The 21415-nt window shown below is 38.5% G+C and overlaps 1 protein-coding gene across 8 annotated transcripts in view; it reads right to left on the bottom strand.

Moving 5' to 3' along the window:
• Positions 1 to 21415, bottom strand: part of znf385c (zinc finger protein 385C) — a 114155-nt gene that overhangs the window by 17008 nt on the left and 75732 nt on the right. For all 8 annotated transcript variants that reach the window (XM_079623605.1, XM_079623603.1, XM_079623601.1 and 5 more), the window contains 3 exons: positions 8927 to 9069; positions 5353 to 5463; positions 712 to 940 (listed from right to left, as the gene is read on the bottom strand). In XM_079623605.1, coding sequence (XP_079479731.1) covers positions 712 to 940; positions 5353 to 5463; positions 8927 to 9069 — 483 coding nt within the window. The remainder of the gene's footprint in view (positions 1 to 711; positions 941 to 5352; positions 5464 to 8926; positions 9070 to 21415) is intronic.

Here is a 21415-nt window from a genome sequence, read left to right as displayed (position 1 = left end):
AATATAGCCCAGATTTTTCACTCTCAGCATTTTATTTGGGTCTTTTCAACAAGTCTTTTAACAAGTTGATTGTTAATCAATAGCTTAATATGTAATACTATAAAAAAATTCAAAATATTTTATTTAATTTACAAGAACAATTTTCATACAATTTCAACACTGATAATAATAAGACATGTTTCTTTAGTAGAAAATCATCGAAATATAATGATTTCTGAAGGATCATGTGACACTGAAGACTGGAGTTGATGCTGAAAATTCAGCTTTGCCATCACAGGAATAAATTACATTTTAAAATATTTAAATACAAAACATTTGTCACTTGTTTTAAATTGTAATATTTCACAATATTATTGTTTTTACTGTATTTTTGATCATATAAATGCAGACTGTGTGAGACTGCTCCCAAACTTTTGAATGGTAATGTCAATATAATTTATTTAATATAATTTATTAATATGCAGTGTTTTCTCATAGGCGTTTAAAAGATTATACGCAGACACATGCAACCTATAATAATAATAATAATCACAAGTCCCATCCAACAATATTTGAAGCCCAATACTCTCTGATTATCTACACACTCTGAAATATATCTAATCCCAGAAGTTAAATGCTTCCTGTAGCACATTTTATTAAGGCATCAGGCATATTTTTATGCAGTAATGAAAATTCCCACTCACATAGCTAATTGTCAGTGAGTTGACTTACTTCCCTCCACGGCGGTGTCATCCAGCAGAGCAGGAAGTGGATCCGGAGCACTCATTTTTACTCTGTTGCCGTCTCTCTCCCTGTCCCTCTCTCTCTCCTTCTCTCTGTCTCGGTCTCGGTTGTGATGCGCGTTGTCGAGTTGTCGTCTTTGCTGTTTGTTCTTCTGAGCCTCTAATGCCTTCAGCTTACGAGCATGTTTATGGCCTTTATAATGAGCCTCAGCCTGATTCTAGAGACAGAGACAGAGAGAGAGAGAGAGAGAGAGAGAGAGAGAGAGAGAGAGAGAGAGAGAGAGAGAGAGAGAGAGAGAGAGAGAGAGAGAGAGAGAGAGAGAAAGAAAGAAAGAAAGAAAGAAAGAAAGAGAGTGAGTGAGTAAAAGGACTGAAAAACCTCACATTTACAGAAACATGCAGGCATACACACTACCAGTCTACCACTACATTAGAATTTCCTTACAATGCTAACATTTAATTAGATATGAAATTAATTATTATAAATGTGCTGAGCATACATGAGAACTTAAAAACATCAAAGGATGCACATCAAAAAATTGGCTGAGAGAAGTCCAAAGTGTGCAGAACTGTTATTAAGGCTAATAGCAAAAAAAAAATTTATTTGTTCAAGTCCATGAATGTTTTAATGGAATGTTGCAGTACTTATTATAAATTATTTATCCGTGTATCATTATTTTTTATTTAATTCATGTGCTCTCAGAACATTTAATCAAAATAACTTCCCCTCTCTCTTGCAAAGAAATCTCTTCTGGCGAAAAGGCGGGACAACCTGTCACTCATATGAGATTACAGCAATAGCAACCGTCCATTCAATTCCTGATGGACAAAATCAAAATCACCCACATTTTTTCTTGTTCAAGAAGCCAATCCACTCGGATATACACAGATGAGCTAAAACATTATTCTATGCTTTCACTTTCCTTTAGTACCTCCCTATTCTAGCTTATGATACTCTAAGCAATGTCTGAAACGCTGTATTTTGAGCACTTCTTGTGTTTGTTTGCCTCTTCATGATGAATCACTTGCTGTATTCCTCATTTGTAAGTCGCTTTGGATAAAAGCGTCTGCAAAATTAATAAATGTAAAATGACAAATAAAAAATTGCAGGTGGGTCCAACTGGCAGCACATGCATATGCACAAAAACACAAACATGTTTATAAATAATTGGGTGTCTACACACACACACACACACACACACACACACACACACACACACACACACACACACACACACACACACACACACACACACACACACACACACACGCTTTGTTGGGGGATTTCTGTGTGTCTATGCAGCAGCAGCAGCATCTCTTGCATGCTCAGCAGCGTGTCTGTGTATCTATTAGCAGTAGCAAGTTCATACTTTCTCTGCAGCAGCAATCATCAATAATATATATATATTGAATAGCAGAAAAAAAATTCCCTGTAAGTTTGCTAAATCTGAAAATAAAAGTATTATTATATAGAATATTGAATAAAATGATTACTGGTAATGTTCAACATGTGTACCTGGCTAATCACCAGTGTCTCGCATGAGTTAGAATCAAAACACTTTTTAGAATTGTAACATGTGGTTCACATAAGTATTTTAGTCATGAAAACGAACCTGTACACCTAAAATTTATATTTGTGTGTTCCTGATGTGCTGTGGAAAAACTATAGATTAGAGATGTCACCTGTGGTTCTGTTCTGCTGTTCAGTTTTCACTGCTGTTTGGGGCATTTTTTAGCCCAGCTATTTTCTGAGAGAGAAACCCAACAGCGTTTGCTCAGTTAGACGTCTGAAACTCTATCAATTGCTCATTAGTTTCCCTCACTGCTTGTGGTTCACCATACAACACTCTACCTCTGTCTTTCTTTTAGTTTCTCTGTTTGCCCGTCTGTCTGTTTCTTCTTGTCTCCTCTTTCTCTCTCTATTTTGCCATTCTCTACAGATTTGATTTATTAAACTTCACAGATCATTTTAATATGCTGATTTGCTTTTCTTAACATTTCTTATCAATGTTGAAAACAGTTGTGCGCCTTAATATTTGTGTGGATATCGTACAACTTTTTTTCAGGATTCTTTGATGAATAAAAAAAATTCATATAAGTTCATTTATTTGAAATATAAATCTTTTGTAACATAATAAATACAAAGTTCTGGCATGAAAATCTAGATGGTGCAGGCTAATAGGTCCTTTAACTCACTTGTTCATAATCCCATCGTTGTCTATAGGGCACAGTTGATTGGTTCCCGCTGTATCAGTAGCCAATGAGCTCGCTGTTCCTTCAAATACTTGGGTAGCATTTTCCTTAGCAGTATCCTTGGTGAATAAATCTTCCTGGCACCAAACTATACTGTATAGGGGTGTGTATAAACATCCCCCTCCTCATCTGTTCAAAGCAGACAGTGTTGTCCCCCCCGTCCATCTGCTAAGTACTTAAGAGGATTTGAGCGGGTTGATTAGTCCCTCTGGGCCCACAGACTCATTTCTGCACTGATATTAGCCTGAGATTTGCTTGATGAACTGGGTGTCAGCTTTGATTTCCAATTTGAAAAACTTTAACCAACTGCCATTCCATTCACAATTTTAAATGTTATTTCTATGCTTTTTAAATAGTGTTGATGTCATTTTCAAAAATCAATTCGATTTGTAAAATTATTCAGTATGCAATATGGGAATCACAGTTCAGCATGTCAACTGATCATGTTCCCTTTAATTACATGCTGCATTATTTACCCTTTAATTACATGATGCAGATATCTGGATTACAGCTCTAGATGATTGCTGAAGTCTAGAAACATTCACTTTTAGCTTGTGTGTGGTGTGTGTGTGTGTGTGTGTGTGTCTCTTTAAATACATAACAATGCCTCTCACTATCTCTCACACTCATACACTACTTTTATCAACAATGTAATTATAAAGTGTATTCCATTTGACACCTGCAATTGTAATTCAGGTCCTCTGCTGGGCATTTACTCTTATCACCCTCATGCAGACAGTGTGTGTGTGTGTGTGTGTGTGTGTGTGTGTGTGTGTGTGTGTGTGTGTGTGTGTGTGTGTGTGTGTGTGTGTGTCTCACAAACTCCTCTGAAATGATGGGCACTCAAGCTGGCGGATGTGACAGTGTGTATCCTGGAAGCTATTTGGTCAATATAACATTCCAACCATACTACCTTACACATTAAACATAAAACATAGTCTCTTTCAGCTTTATCACAGTTTTTGCTGAATGCTAAATATTAAATTGTAATTTTACACATTAGCTCTAAATAAATAAATAAAACACTGACACTCCTGCATGAGCAACACTGACATAACAGTTCCCCCAAAAATGAAAATATGGTCATCACAATTCTTGCAAACCAGCCTGAAACTGAACAAGTGTCGCTCAAAGGCTGACAGACACTATAAGTGAGTGGGACATAATTATTTATGACAACACAAGCAGCATGAATCTGGCAATGGAGATAAGAATGCTTTCATTTCTCATGCACATCATCTCATCTGCGCGGATCTTCTCTCCTCTCACACATGGCATAAAGGCAGTTCAAGCTGCACTACACTGTTGAGTCATTTACAAGAAGCCATACTCTAAACCCATATGATTTTTTGTTTGCTGTGGAACACACGAAAAGACGAGGGGCGGTTTTCTCGTCAAAAAAAGGTACAAACAATAACCATGAAAGTAGTTCTAATGACAAACATTATATGTCAAGTCTTCCGAACAATAGCTTTGTTTGAGGAACAGGCTGAAATTTTAGTCATTGTGCAATATTAATCTGAACCTCTGAAATGTAAAAAAAGTGTGCTGCAACCAAATGTGAATGAGATTTGAGAGCTGTGGCAGAGGAGAAGATCTTTAGCGAATGACCTACATTTTAGTCCGTTCTTCACACAAAGCTTGTATATGACTCCAAATATAGTGCATGAGTCATATGACACTTTTATAGTGCTATTTGGTGCTTTGTTACTTTAATTTCCTATTATCACTGTAAAGCTGCTTTGAAACAATCTATATTGTTAAAAGCGCTGTATAAATGAAGGTGACCTTGACAGCTGTGATCACCATGAAATTTTGTTGTATGAAAAAAGAGATTCTTCAAAAATGATTTTGGAAAAATAACATCATACAACTTTAGAACAACATGACCGAAAATAATGACCGAATTTTCATTTTTGATGAATTGTATGATTTCAATCAAATATTTGAATGAAAATTTCTGTCCTTGATTTTATGTAGTACCAATTTTATATAAGCAATAAGAGACTCAAGGCTGTGGTATACTGTATTAATATACAGTAACACCTTATATTGCTTAATAGGATTTGGTTACAGATAGTCTGCAGTAATAATAATAATAATACTACAATAGAAGTCAATGGAAGTACCATTTAACTGTGTGTGTGTGTGTGTGTGTGAGAGAGAGAGAGAGAGAGAGAGAGAGAGAGAGATGTTAAAGATAAATTGTCAAAGACGACAAAATGAGAAAAAAATACCAGAAAGAAAGAAAGAGAAAAAGAACAAAAGAAAGGATAAATGCTGTAAGGGATGAAACAGCTTTTACCCATCTAGCGTGATGTTCACTGTCTGTCATCACAACTGTGGAGGGTAATACACACACACACTACACACTAACCGTGGAGTTGAAGCGCAGGTGGCAGATATTGCATGAGATGACCTGTTTTTTCTTCAGAGACTGAGGAACACCAAACGTATGGTTTATCACGGCCTTCTGCACTGGGTCCATCTGAGGGAGGGTGAGAAAATTATGTTAAAATGGACTGTGATTTTTTTTTTTTAACAAATCAGTTACTTCCAATCAATCAACTGACTCTCTCTCCGGTCATTCAAATACATTCCTTCCATTCCAGCGGCCCTCGGAGCAACCCAGAACCTGACGCCCGGGGCCGAGGGACTTTCCCCTGACACTCCTCGTCCTCGCCATGGGAATACACACCACATCACAGTGACTCTGCAGCTGGTCACACGTCTATTTGTTTTAGAGCCTCGAGAATGTTCTCGTTGTTCATCCGCAGTCATCCCTGACCGGCTGGGACGCTGCCAGGTCAATGTGTGTGTGTGTGTGTCACTGAGTGTATGTGTCTGATGAAGCCTATTCTCGACTCTGCGTACTGGAGAGGATCGGAAGATAAGCATGATACTACTGCAGGAATGAAGGAGATGAGAAGAGAAAAGAGATGAGGGAAGAGAGGATGATGACCAGAGCGGAAGACAAAATCAGCAGTAAAAAATTAAATGAGATAAGAACAGATTACACAAAACAGGAAGAAAATGCAGGAGATGAGATGAGCAGATGAAACAAGACAAAAGATGCAATAAAGAGATGAGAAGAGCAGAGCGAAGTCACGTGATGTGCTCATGAAGCTAGTTGCACTTGAGTAGAGCTCCATACATTTGGCCCCTTTTTTGTTGACAACGAGTGATACGGTTGACAGAATGGCTAACACTGTAGCACCCTTTGAGGACATTCTTAAAACTGAGTTGACAGCGATGCGGAGTGAATTTGCCTCTCACATGTCAGCTGTCCAGTCGCTATGCTCGAAACAGGTGAGAACAACAATTTGGAGGGAAATGAGGGAAGCTGGCATCCAGAATTTCCCTCTTTTTTAAATTTCTTTTTAGAAGATTTTTGCCTTTATTGTGATAGGATAGTATAGAGTGGACAGGAAGCAAGGTGGGAGAGAGATGGGGGACAGGATCGAGCAGGGATTCGAACTCGGGTCGCCCGAATTGCAATGACGCTATATGTCGGCGCTGACCACGAGGCTATCGGTGCCGACCAGAATTTCCTTCTTTATCCTGCAATGCTGAAGGTCATTCTCACTCAAGCCGAATCAAACATGCTGTATTCCCCAGAGGAAGCAAGACACTTTCTCAGTTGCCATTTAGCCTCTAACCCCAAGTGAACTTCAGCTGGACATTTGCTGTCTTGGAAAATTGGTCTCGTCTGCCTACTTCTTTTCATGCTCGTATATCGGTGATTAAAATGAATGTTTCATGAATGTTTCAATGAATATTCATTTCTTTTCATCTATGATTTCTCTTTCTCCACATGCTGGCTACTGGAACAAACTTGATGCATACGTTTCTCGTTATATATGGGATGGGAAAAGTCCTCAAATCAAGCTGACTACCTTACAGCATTGCAGATTACATATAGGTCTGTCTTTACCTAATTTTAGACTGTATGCTCAAGTCTTTACCCTCCGCCCTTTATCAGTCTGGTTTGATCTTAATGCTTCTGTGTCATGGAGAGCAATTGAGGAAGTTTATCCCTATGAACTGAAACATCTAGTTTTTTCAGTGTAAATAAAGAGGCAGTGTAAATCTCATGTTTAAGCTTTCTTCAAATAATTCCAATGATCAAATGATACACTGGAAATTACACCATAGGGTTTACTTGACTCCAATGAAACGTTTCTATATGAATCTATCCTCCTCTCCAAAGTGTAATCTTTGTTCCCAAGCATCTCTAGGCACATACATTTGCACTTCTTTTGGGATTGTCCCTCTCCTCTCACCTTTTTGGACCCAGCTCTCACAGGACTTATCATATCTGTTGAACGTTGATATACGTTTGACCCCACGCCACTTTTGTAAAAGGATTTTTGGGAACTTACCTTATCCATTCAACAAAGATATTTAGCCGCTCACACAGCGTAAAAAAAAAATGCTAGTCAACCGCTGGAATCCTGCTCACACAATGCAGGACAGACGAACATGGGCAGTATCTTTGTTGGACATTATATCTATAGAACTCTCAACTTCTCGTATGCATGGATCCAATGTCAAGACTGTGAATTTATGGCATGCTGCTTTTGATATTGTGTCAACTTTTTTAACATCTTTGTAAACTTTATTTTACTTTAATTATGTCTACATTCTGTGTTTTTATTTTATTTCTATATTCGCGAAGTCTACCAGGGGTGGGATGGTTTGGGGTAGGTTCTAGATTTGTATAGTTGCTTTTTGCTTTCTATTTTTGGATTTCTTGGCCTATATATATAAAAAAAGAAAACTAAATAAACAGTTGTTAAAAAAAGAAGAGCAGAGCAAAGATGAGATGAGAAGAAACAAAAAAGAGAAGAGACTAGAAGACCCTAGAAGATAAGAGAGGATATGACAAGAGATAAAAAAAGACAAGACGAGACGAGAAGTGGAGCAGTAATATCAAGAGAAGAGTAGCAAGAGACGAAAAAAGACGAATAAGGTGAGATGAGATAAGACGAGAAGCGAAGCAGCAAAAAGAGAAGAGAGGAGAAGAGAAGTGAAGAGAAAAAGGAATAATTAGAAGATGAAACAAGACAACACAACATGAGATGAAAAGTAAAGAGACAATAAGGAGACAATATGAGATAAGACAAATCAGCTGAAAAGAGAAAAGCAGAGAAAAACCGAGTAGAGGAGAGCAGAAGAGCAAAGACAAGACAGAGAAGAGATGGGAATACTAAAGCAGCAGTAAAGAGAAGAGGAGAGAAGCAGGAAGGAAAGCAGTGGAGCTTAAGAGAGGAGAGGGGTCACTGACAGCTACTTTGCTGTAGAGACAGGTGCATTTATCACTCTAGTACACACACACACACACACACAGAGCGGGAACCATCACCAGACTATATATTAACAAACGCATATATGCTATAAAGACGTGCCCTTGGTGTCCAAGATATATTATTTTGAGTCGACCTACAGTGTACTCAAATACATAACACATGGAGAGTGTGTAAATGTATGAGTGTGTGTCCAGAATGCAGATATCAGAAGAAAGAGAACCCTGTTACACACACACACACACACACACACACACACACACACACACACACACACACACACACACACACACACACACACACACACACACACACACACACACACACACACACACACACACACACACACACACCAAAACTGTTCACAGAGTCTGAAACTAAATCTAGATCCTAATCTGAGTTGCTGCTTGAGTCTTAAATCTAAAATTACTATCTAATACAATACTCCTCTGTTTAGCGGGCCTTTTTACAAAGATTCTGCACTTTTAAAAATACCCTGCAGCCTGCTAAATCGTTCCTGACATTTAGAGCTGACATTTGGGACCCAACGCGACGCCTTTAAAATGTTCGGAGTTAACTTTAAATGATGACACATCTGGAAAGGTGAGGTTTAGAAAATAAAACCGAGAATGTTGATTAACTCACGGTGTTGAAGTTGGGGAACAGGCTGAGGGGAGAGGAGCCACTGAGCCGGAAGGGCAGGAAGTGTTTCAGGTCCAGAGGGGTCTGCAGCGGGCGACCCTGCACCTGTAATGAGGCCAGCAGGGGGCTCCCCTGAGCAGTCGTACCTGAGAAGAGCAAAGACAACAACTAACACATATTAGAGAAAATCACCAATGTGCAGGCCAATGACAGGAGAGTATTTAAATCAAGCAACTAGTGCACAAACACCATGATCCATGAAGAGAGGGGAGATACTTAGGCTCACAGTTCAGTAAACCAGAATCACATGAGTTTCAACTTATCATTATAATGACACAAAAACACAGTGACTGATCTGATCAGGATTATTGGTTGACCTATTCAGTATTAACAGTTAACATTGCAAGAAAAAGAGGATTTCTATGAAATCTGAATCTTTACGTAAGGTGTAAATTCACATAAATTGGGCCACTTTTTGATATTGACTACAGTTATTTATCTTCTTTTTTTTGCCTTTTTGAAAAATACATTTCCATGATTTTCAAGTTGTTTGTGATTACTTGATAAGGTTTTTTTTTAAATCTCAAAGAGTATTTCATAAAAATGCACATTCATTATCAACTAGAGATGCACCGATGTATCGGCCAATAATCAGAATCGGCCGACTGCAACTCGCACTATGTGTGAAGAAAATATCTTGTGATGAATTTAGGGCAAGTTAATGGGACAATAACGCATTAACAGCTAAAACAGCTTCATAAAAGCAGGCTCTCTTTGACCCTATGAATCACCCATAGTTCAAGCCAGGGTTGCCAGGTCTGCAGTTTTTCATGATACTAAACATTAATTGTAGCGCCTCTCATCCAATAATCACAAATAGCTCTGTGCTTTGTTACTTCTAAAAAGAAACAAAGTGTCATCTTTCAAATTCTGTCCATTTTATCGCGAAATTCAAACAATAAATGCCGTTTTGACACTCTTAAATGGGACGTGAAAGATCACTGTAGCGCCTCAGTTCCAGAGGCAGCGCGAGTCTTTTCCACTTCAATACAAATTATATCTAGAAAAACATGCATGATTATCGGAAAGTATGTTGAAAGACAGTACCCGGTCCTGGCGCATGGTCTAAAAGGGTTATCCCTATTCTCTTATTATTATTATTGAGTAATGGGTTTTGGGCGTAACGAGCAACAAACCAACCAGAGTCTCATCTCCCATTCCCTTTAAAAGCCAGTTGCACTCGTGCCATGGCGGATTCGCTATGTACATGGCGAAATTTGCAAGCGAAAAGACTGAACGCTTTTCCAGAGAGGAAACAGATCTGCTCGTGCGCGAGGTCACGTAAGCGCGCAAGCAGACCATCTACGGGACAAGCCAGGTTCCACCATATCTATATGTACACAATATTAATATTTTACATTGTAATTGTACATTGTACCTTTTATTCTAAATATTTGGCAAGTTTGTTTGCTGTTGCGCGTCCCTGTGTGTGTAATAAGCAGAGTGCATTACCCGCCTATAGGCGCATATTACTAATGCGCCCTTTAAATAACACAAAAAAAAATACTGCACCATTGACCAGGTTTCAAGTTGGTCAATGGCGCAGTCTATTTCAGTTGCCTCAAAATAGCAACGCGCAAACAATGCACCTGAACACACCTCATTTATAGAGCAAGACACCCATGGGCGCAAATGCATTTGCCATTTAAATAACGTGGCGCAGGATGCAAAATTGATAACTGCGTCGGGCTAAAACTAGTAAAAAATACTTTCGTCTGGCATATATATATATACACACACAAGTGTATAAGTGTAAAGTCCAGGTTTTAAAAGTCCTCCTCAGTATTTTGTTCAATCACCTGGATTTGCTAATTATCAGTTTTTCAGCCAGGAAACAGAACTAATTAGAGAAATCAGCTGACTGAGTTCATGGGTGGAATAAACATATGGCAGGACTTTTACTTTCTGACCTCTGGACTTTACACCTCTGCATATATATCTTGTCATCTCTTTATTAATATGAAGTAATAAAAATTACAGAATTATATATATATATATAGAATTATGTCGTTTTTATTACTTCATATTAATAAAGAGATGACAAGATATATATGCAGAGGTGTGAGACATTTACTCAACAGCGCTTCAGTGTACCACATTACCCCTGTCCTAATTTACCCTGACGTAACGTCACACTGCATGACCACCTTCCCAATGTCAACACAAACTTTCAAAGTTGTCAGAAGTATAAACCACAAACCATATAAATTGATATGTAAAAAAAACCATTTCAAATTCCATTGGGTATATTTATCTATACAATCTAGTAGGCTACACTATATATTAAGAATGTTATTATTATTATTAGCTTTGCTTGACCTATAGCTCTCCAGATTATCACATGACTGATTATATGGATAAATATTGATAAGTACATTGAGAAAAAAGGTATTGATCAATAATACATACACATAAACACACACATACTCCAGTGTAGACTGGCCCACATTGGCTGTGTCTCGCTCAGAGAAATGGACACCATGGGATATGGGATTTTTAATGGTGTGTGTGTGTGTGTGTGTGTGTGTGTGTGTGTGTGTGTGTGTGTGTGTGTGTGTGTGTGTGTGTGTCTACAGGGATATCATGTTTCTAATGGAGCGGGGATGTAGAGGTTTCTCATTTTCCAGTTGGCTGAATCTGAAATCTAGGAGCATATAGATACTTACCCTACCACAAAGATCAATCAGTGTAGTGTGTACACACACACACACACACACACACACACACACACACACATCACGGAGGCCTGATATCAGTCATTTAATTCTACGTCAAACTGTCACATTTCTGTGTGGGAGTGTGTGTGTGTGTGTGTGTGTGTGTGTGTGTGTGTGTGTGTGTGTGTGTACTGAAGCTTTCAACTCACAGAAGTGCAACATTAATCATAGCTCTGACAATTTATTAGAGCAAGTGAACACACATACCTCACCATACACACACGTACAGATATGCTCAGACTGTCAGGATTAGGCCTTTCTTAAAGGCCTTTCTCAAAAATCATGTGGTGCCACATTAAATGTCATACAAATAGAAATCCTCTGGTCAAAAATATTATATATGATTTTCCATCTTCCCTGTGACATAAAAAAATAAGTTTAGCAGAATGTTAAAGATGTGGTTTTTCATACAAAGAATGAGAGTGAATGGTGACCACATGCCTTTATATTCCAAAGGCATCTTTACACAGAAAAAGCAGCACAGAAATCAAATCTGAAGCAGCATAAAATCACAAAATGTGCTTTTACACAGAATGTTTATTGTTTCTCTGATGCGGCATAAATGCATTTACACAGGAATTAAAATTGCGGGAAATAACAGTTTGAACATTACTATTTTAAAACTACAGTTTTAACGAAGTGTTATAAAATGAATTTAAAAATAAATAAATAGTAAACAAAGAAATAAAACTCGATAACTAAAAATACGGAACAGGTATAGTTTAGTTTAATTACGGTTATAAGTTATAAATTATAAGGTATTTGTCATCTGCTTGTAACTATTAATACAAGCCTGCTGTAGCGGACCCCGTCCGAATGATGGCCATAAATATACTGATGAGTTTAATAAAGTTTATTGTTCATCACACAAAAGAAGCGTCAGTTTTACCTCAGAAAATCACCGTGAGAGCTGAGTAAACAGAGTATAAGAAGTGTGTAAGTACATAAATGAATTTCGGTAGAGATGAGGGAGCATTTTCTTCTAAAACAAAATGAATCAACCTCGTCTTCAGCGGCTGGCTCAGATTTCGGGAGTAAATAGAGAGAGCTATGTGGATTAATACATCCAGCCACACAACACCTACAACGCTTAGGAGACATTCTCATCAGTGCAGCAATAGCGGGTGTGTACAACTCGCTGTGAACTCGATCAGGGCGGTTCTATGTTAAGACGACAGTGTCTGTCAACATTCGTGGGCGGGGCCTGTGGCTGTTGTGATGTCACACCAGCCCCATGGCTGAAAACAGGTCGTTGGGAGACACTGCTTATGATTTATGGGGATTTGAAAAAAGGAGTGAGTGCATTTTTATCACTTTTTATCACAAGTTTACAAATGACGAAAGACAATTGATTACAAACGTCTCTGTCATTTGCTTCACGATGTAAGTACAGGACTCTTTTACTTCATTGTCCCTTGTTGGCTTAATTTATTTTTTTGGCTAAAACATTATGGAGCTAGGCCTGTTTTGTCTCCCACTTCTTGATTCTCTCGCCACTTGAGCTGAGACAGGCGTGCTTTTGGTTGTCATGACAATGACGTAGTTTAGAGCGGCACAAGTTCATGTTCATTTACACTGAACCAAAACAATATCAGAGTCGCCTTTGATACTAGGGGTGGGCCAGACATATATATATAAAAGAAGCAGATAACATAATTTTAAATCAAAATAAAACTGAAACTATAAAAAAATAAAAGCTAATTCATAATTTTAATAAATTATATATATAAATATATATGTATAATATATATATATACACATAAGTATATAAATAATACAAAATAACGCCATTGTTTCTCCAGTGACTCATAACAATCACAACATACTAAATTTGAATACGTGAATATGGAAGATTATCAGGGAATACTGATTTACTGTTTAACTTCAATTTGAATATGGATACCAAGTTCTATACAGACTACTTTTAGTCATTTTTGGAGCTTGAGAGACCTCGGTCATCATTCACTTCCATTGTATGGGAAAAAAGTCTGTCTAACATCCTCTTTCGTGTTTCACAGAAGATGAAGTCCAAGGCGTTTTTGAACAACACAAGTGTGATTAAATGATGACAGAATTTTCATTGTTGGGTGAATTTTCCCTTTAATTCTCTACTTCTTTAAAACACAAAGACTTCAGAGATATTTCAGTGAAGATGCTTCAGTCCTAAAGTCTCATCCTACCCCATTCCATCACATTTCATGTTCCAAATAGTTGTCTGTGTGAGAGTGTGTAATCTGTCTAACTCAATGGAGCTCAAATTAAATGACCATCACGCCCTGAAAAGGCAGACATATTTTTCAAGTGGTTCCACGCACATAATATTCAACTAGAAACACATATATCCACACAATGAACATCACACACATGCTCTTTGCCTCAAACAGACAAAGCTTTGAATTCAGATGGTGCCACAGTGTATGCTGGTGTATGAATGTAGTGGACCACAAAACACACAGAAAGATGAGATTTCCCCCCCTCTCTTTCCTGACAACATTTGAAAGGCATAATTATGATTTACAAAGAGGTGTAATTAGCAGAATCCGCTTCTCTTGCCTCTCTGTCTATCTCCCTCCCTCTCTTCCTCTCAAACACAGCTCCAAAATCCAGTCCAGCTGGCATCTCGTGCTGTATTTCTGTCACATCACACATTTACACACATATATACACACATATACTGTATACACACGCGCACGCACGTTTCAAGTTTACTTTATTTATAAAGCTCATTTAAAACAACCTTGGTTGACCAAAGTGCTGTACAAGATATATTTAGATCCATCCCAAAAAATTTAAATCAACTTTCACAAAACATTAAACGCACAAGAGTGCAAATATGTTTTTAAAGGACTTCTAAACTCAGACACTGTGGACGCTGTTTTGATGTATAATGGCAATTTGTTCCATAACCTGGGGCCAGCTATCGCAAAGGCTCTGTCACCCCTGCATTTCAATCTGGATCTGGGTACTCGTAACAGGTCTGTGATCTGAGCTATCTTGACTGGTTTGTGTTCCAAAAGCAACTCAGTAAGGTATTGAGGAGCGAGATTGTTTAAAGCTTTATACACAAACAACTAGACTTTAAATTCAATACGATACTGAACAGGTAGCCAGTGCAGTGAACGTAGTGGGGGTAAAAAGATGGTAAAAACTGGAACTGACAACTGTATTAATTTGTTTGTTCAATTTTAGGCCACTGTCCAATATAAAACCCAGATTCTTCGCAGCAAATGAACGATATGAAGTGAGAGAACCCAAGTCAATATTACTCAAATCACTTTTCTCGGTTGGCCCAAACAGGACTATTTGAGTTTTGTCGTCATTCAAATGGAGAAAGTTATTATTGAGCCATGCTTTCAATTCTTGAAGGCAGTCCATAAATTGATTTATTGTCATTGCGCTTAAATGGTATATTAAGCTGCGTGTCGTCGGCATAGCAATGATAAGAAACTCCAAATCTTCTAAATATAGAACCTATGGGTAACATGTACAAAGAAAACAGCAACGGTGCTAAAGTTGAACCCTGAGGGACACCATATTTAACATATGTTACAGTAGAAGAATGCTTCCCTATATTTAAAGAGAATCTTCTGTTAGACAAGAAGGACCGAAACCAGTCGAGTACAGTACCTCTTAAACCGATGTATTGCTCCAAGTGAGACAGGAAGATACCATGATCAACAAAATCAAACGCAGAGCTGAGATCTAACATTATTAAAGCCATGGTGTTACCAGCATCAGTGGACATTAAAATGTCATTAAAAACTTTCAAAAGGGCAGTCTCTGTGCTATGTAAGGTTTTAAAACCAGACTGAAATAGTTTTGTAGCTGCGTAAATACAATTTTTTTTAAAAACGGCAGGTTGGAGATTGGTCGAAAATTTTAGTAAACTAAAGGATCAGGCGAAGGTTTCTTAGGGATCGGTGACACTGAAGCTAATTTAAAGCAATCTATAACTGTCCCTTTCAAAAGACAGTTGTTAATTATTATTACTAGATCAGATCCAATGGTGTCAAAAATAATTTTGCGAATCGTGAGGGCAAAACATCGTGGGGAGAAAAGGTGGTTTTTAATTTTAGAGTGATTTCTTTACATGTCTGTAAAGAGACTAGATCAAAATCGCTCCACTGAGTAGTGAATAATATGGGGTCTGGAATAGAATTTGACATTGTAGATAATTGAACCCGTGCATTTTTAACTTTATCTAGGAAATACTTAAGAAAGTTTTCGCATAATGGAAATGAAACCTCTGGATATATCTGGGTCGGAGGGTTTAAGACGGAATCTATCGTTGAAAATACAATTCTAGAACAGTAAGAATTTTGGACTATGATGTCCGATAAATATTTCGCCTTTGCAATCTTGGCAGCCTTTTGAAAATTGTGTAACAAGTATTTATCATTATTTATCCATGGTTGGGATTTGCATTTCCGATTAGGGAGCTTTCGAGGTGTAATAACATCTCAAATATTACAACATCTATTATTGAACAGTTGCACTTTATCATCAACACTCAAGTGGGACAGAACAGAGTCCGAGGTGAGAGGTTGATGTTCTTCCAGATACATATTAGAAAATGCATTACAGGATTGTGCAGTCAGAGAACGAGACCATATACACATACACATACATATATATACTTATATATCACAGATCAGGCATAACATTATGACCACCTTCCTAACATTGTGTTGGTCTCCCCTTTGCTGCCAAAACAGCCCTGACCCGTCAGCAGGCGTTCAGCACATCCCACCGATGCTCGATTGGATTGAGATCTGGGGAATTTGAAGGCTAAGTCAACACCTCAAACTCGTTGTTATGCTACTCAAACCATTCCTGAACCATTTTGTTTTGTGGCAGGGAGGATTATCCTGCTGAAAGAGGCCACAGCCACCAGGGAATACCGCTTCCATGAAAGGGTGTACATGGTCTGCAACAATGCTTAGGTGGTACGTGTCAAAGTAACATGGATGGCAGGACCCAAGGTTTCCCAGCAGAACATTGCCCAAAGCATCACACTGCCTCCGTCGGCCTGCCTTCTTCCCATAGTGCATCCTGGTGCCATTTCATGAGTTCACACTATATAGTTAGATAAAAAGCTCTATGCGTATTTGGCGTGCTGTCCATGTGTTCCCCAGGTAAGTGATGCACACGATGCATTCTTTTTGATGTAAAGAAAACGTGATTCATCAGACCAGGCCCCCTTCTTCCATTGCTCCGTGGTCCAGTTCTGATGCTCACGTGCCCACTGTCGGTGCTTTCGCCGGAGGACAGGGGTCAGCATGGGCATCCTGACTGGTCTGTGGCTATGCAGCCCCATACGCAACAAACTGAGATGCACTGTGTATTTTGACACCTTTCTATCAGAACCAGCATTTACTTCTTGAGCAGTTTGAGCTACAGTAGCTCGTCTGTTGGATCGGACCACACGGGCCAGCCTTCGCTCCACACGTGCATCAATGAGCATTGGCCGCCCATGACCCTGTCGCTGGTTCACCACTGTACCTTCCTTGGACTACTTTTGATAGAAACTGACCACTACAGACTGGGAAAACCAAGAGCTGCAGTTTTGGAAATGCTCTGAGCCAGTCGTCTAGCCATCACAATTTGGCCTGTCAACTCGCTCAAATCCTAACATTATCATAACGTTATGCCTGATCGGTGTGTATATATATATATATATATATATATATGGTAGAATTATATGGTGTACACACACGCAGACAGGCAGGCAGGCACGCACGCACGCACGCACGCACGCCTGCACGCACACACATTACTAGTTTTAATGTTTTTGAAAGAAGTTTAAAAATATAGATCAAAAAAATATCACTGTGAAATTTTACAATTTAAAATAATGGTTTTCTATTTTTAATATACTTTAAAATAATACATATTTATTATGTGTGTGTGTGTGTGTGTGTGTGTGTGTGTGTGTGTGTGTGTGTGTGTGTGTGTGTGTGTGTGTCAGGGGTTGATGGCGGTAATGACACAACGAAGGAAATACTCGAACAGATCTTGAATCTAAGAATAAACACAATTAACATGAGAATAACTAGGAGGAATCACAACCATGTACACTTGTAAACAATACAGGACAAGGAACTAACTGAAACTGAGGGCTTAAATACACTGAGCAAACAAAGGCAGTAACTAACTATGCCGCCTCTCTTTCAAACCTGAACAGACAAAATCATGCAAAATTCCCATTTTGTATCCTCGTCACACAGTCTTAGATGAGTTGTGAGAAAATAGGATGTGCCAGATCTGCATCTGTCAAAGGTCTTAAAGTGACAGCAGCTTATTAAACCTGCTGTTTGTCATTTATGTTAATCAAAAGAAAGAGAAAATCACTCACTGCTCTTGACTGAATAACTTTTGTAACTTTAATAAGGAATAATCTACATTCAATTTATAATTTATGCAGTGAAGACTGTGCAGTGAATATTTACCGGTTAGACCTACTTGAAAATCTTAACACACTGTTTACAAGATTACATGGGTCAAAAACAATGAAAACAACAGTTTTTTAAAAAAGGGATACTTCAGGATTTAGCATTAAGCTTTGTATCAGTAAAAAACCTGTAGTATTTTCAAATTACCGTGCTTCCCTCCCTCATATTTCCCTGAGACAAGAGATTTATGTATTTTTTGTCTGTAAAAAATGTTTTTTTGTCATCGCCAGAGGCTAAAAACTACAGCCAGTAGAAGGCGCTAGATCCGCATGTTTTCAACCCGCCCATAGTGGGTGGGATCTCACGCACAGAATGTACAAATAGTGTCAGCCTTCTTTTATTTGGAAGCTAAGCTAACAGGTTCTTATTCTGTGGAGAAAGCTGAGTAGGGGTTACCATTCTCTTTTTCCCGGACATGTCCGGCTGTCAAGATCGTCCAAAATGTTCGGGATTCGGCTTTTGCTTTCTGCAGTCGCCATTCATTGTTTACATGCACACCTTTTGTTTCAATCTAACTATCTTCCGATTGGTGAATCTGAATGTAGTGTTTACATGAGCGCTAAACAAGTGATGGGTTAATGTGCGTTTTAACATTGCTAAGAAAATTCCCGCTCCTCTATGAGAGATACAAGACCGGTGCGTCTCACTGGGGCCGCTCATCAGTAATCACGCCACCGGCCTCGTGTCATTCTCCCGCGGCCCTTAGTCTCGTCCTGCTCGCCACAGTGAACATAATGAATGGCGACTGTAGCGCAAAAGGTGACCTTTTTGGCGATCTCGAAATCCCGGGCAGACTTGTCACGGAGACTCACTAGTAACCTAGCCTTGTTGGTTAACTGCTCTCTTACCGGTAGGAGTGGCTTGGGAGTGGCCTCGTGGGGCAGCGAAGCAAGTGCATTCTGGGAGTTGTTGTCTTTCATCCACATGAGCCACAAATACATTTTCTGTCTTTTCTCAGTCTAGAAGGCTCCAAATTCAAAAATAATTTCACATTTCTACTACATAAATGACCCATTTTAAATACACATTCATCTTTACAGAGGTGAAGTATCCCTTTAATGTTTTGTGGTCTCTGCTCACCAAGACTGAACTGATTTGACTGTTTTTTTTTCAATTTGTAATATATTTTAAAATGTATGGCAAAGCTGAATTTCCAGCATCATTACTCTCTTCAGTGTCACGTGATCCTCAACATTTCTTATTATTATTATCATTTATCGATGTTGAAAACAGTTGTGCTGCTTAATATTTTTGTCGAAACCATGATACATTTTTTACAGGATTCGTTGATGAATAGACAGCTTAAAATAACAGCATTTATTTTAAAATTGAAATCTTTTGACAAAAAATATAAATGTCAAAAATGTACTTTTGATTACTTAAATAGTGCAGAATCTAAAATATTTCTGTCTTCATTTTACAGCAGAAGAACACTCACCCCATCGTAAAAATGGACCCCACCGCACATGTTTTTCACTACGTTTGCATGTGAATGTGTATGAGTGTGCGAGTTTTTGGAGTTTGGATAAAGGCATTGCCAACATCCCTCTTTCTATTTACATAACGCACAAGCCTACAGCATCTACCACACACACACACACACACACACACACACACAAACACACACACACACACACACACACACACACACACACACACATACTGGTACGGGTGCTTTATAAGGACTTTTCCCCCTAAAAAGATCCATCCTGGTTTATGGGGACCCACCTTTCCCTTTGTCATAGACATTAATAAAAAATATTAAACTGCTCCTTATGGCATGGGGTAAAAATCTGACTGCTCAGAATTTAATTCTAATGAAACAGTCTGGTAATATGAAGACCTGACAAACTAAAGCACTGTAAGGACAGGGCAGGAGTGGGCGTTTCCTGATTTAATTATGACTTATGAGGACTACCCTGGTTTATCTGGACATCACTCACATACACACACACATCTGACCATTAATTATGAGGACTAACCTGGTATAACCTGGACTAACTTTACCCATGAGAGTGCCACATCACTTAAGTTTGTTTCAATACCAGCATATAGAAAAACAAAACAAGAAATTATCAGCAATTGTTCACCCTGGCTTAAACTTTAAGAGAGATTTCAGAAAACTAACCTGAGTTTGTAATGTGAGATTTAACAGGTGTGAAGTGAGTGAAGAGAGAAGAGAGAAGAGGGAAAGTGAAATACGGAAATATTTTAGCTTTAAAAATTAAGAAAATAAAAAACCAAAAGGAGAGTTTACTATTTAACCATCACTGACAAATGCATTCACCCACAAGTATTTTTCATAATTGAACCTTGAATGTCAGTCTTAATTTATTCATTAGATTTTAAGAAGTTTTGTCTAAAGATAGTTTTGAATAAAGCTAAATATTTCCAGTTGATTGGGTTTGGGTTTTGTTAATGTGAAAAGAGAAGATTGTTCAAGACTTGGTATTATTATCTAAATGAACATTGCTGACCATTTGGGTTTAACTGTACATCTGTAACCATATGAATCATGCATACACACACAACCCTAACTAACCCTTGATTATGAGGACATTTTGGGTTTAACTGGACCTCTCTCACACACACTCTCAAACACCTGACTAACCCTTGATTATGAGGACATTTTGGGTTTAACTGGACCTCTCACATACACACTCTCAAACACACACAAACACCTGACTAACCCTTGATTATGAGGACATTTTGGGTTTAACTGGACCTCTCACACACACACTCTCAAACACACAAACACCTAACTAACCCTTGATTATGAGGACATTTTGGGTTTAACTGGACCTCTCACATACACACTCTCAAACACACACAAACACCTGACTAACCCTTGATTATGAGGACATTTTGGGTTTAACTGGACCTTTCACACACACACTCAAACACCTGACTAACCCTTGATTATGAGGACATTTTGGGTTTAACTGGACCTCTCACACACACACTCTCAAACACACACAAACACCTAACTAACCCTTGATTAGGAGGACATTTTGGGTTTAACTGGACCTCTCACACACACACTCAAACACCTGACTAACCCTTGATTATGAGGACATTTTGGGTTTAACTGGACCTCTCACACACACACTCAAACACCTGACTAACCCTTGATTATGAGGACATTTTGGGTTTAACTGGACCTCTCACACACACACTCTCAAACACACAAACACCTGACTAACCCTTGATTATGAGGACATTTTGGGTTTAACTGGACCTCTCACACACACACTCAAACACCT

This window comes from Phoxinus phoxinus (assembly GCF_949152265.1).
Source record: "Phoxinus phoxinus genome assembly, chromosome: 1".
Taxonomy (NCBI): domain Eukaryota; kingdom Metazoa; phylum Chordata; class Actinopteri; order Cypriniformes; family Leuciscidae; genus Phoxinus; species Phoxinus phoxinus.
The sequence above is the reverse complement of the archived record's forward strand: the minus strand, read 5'-3'. Positions and strand labels throughout refer to the sequence as shown.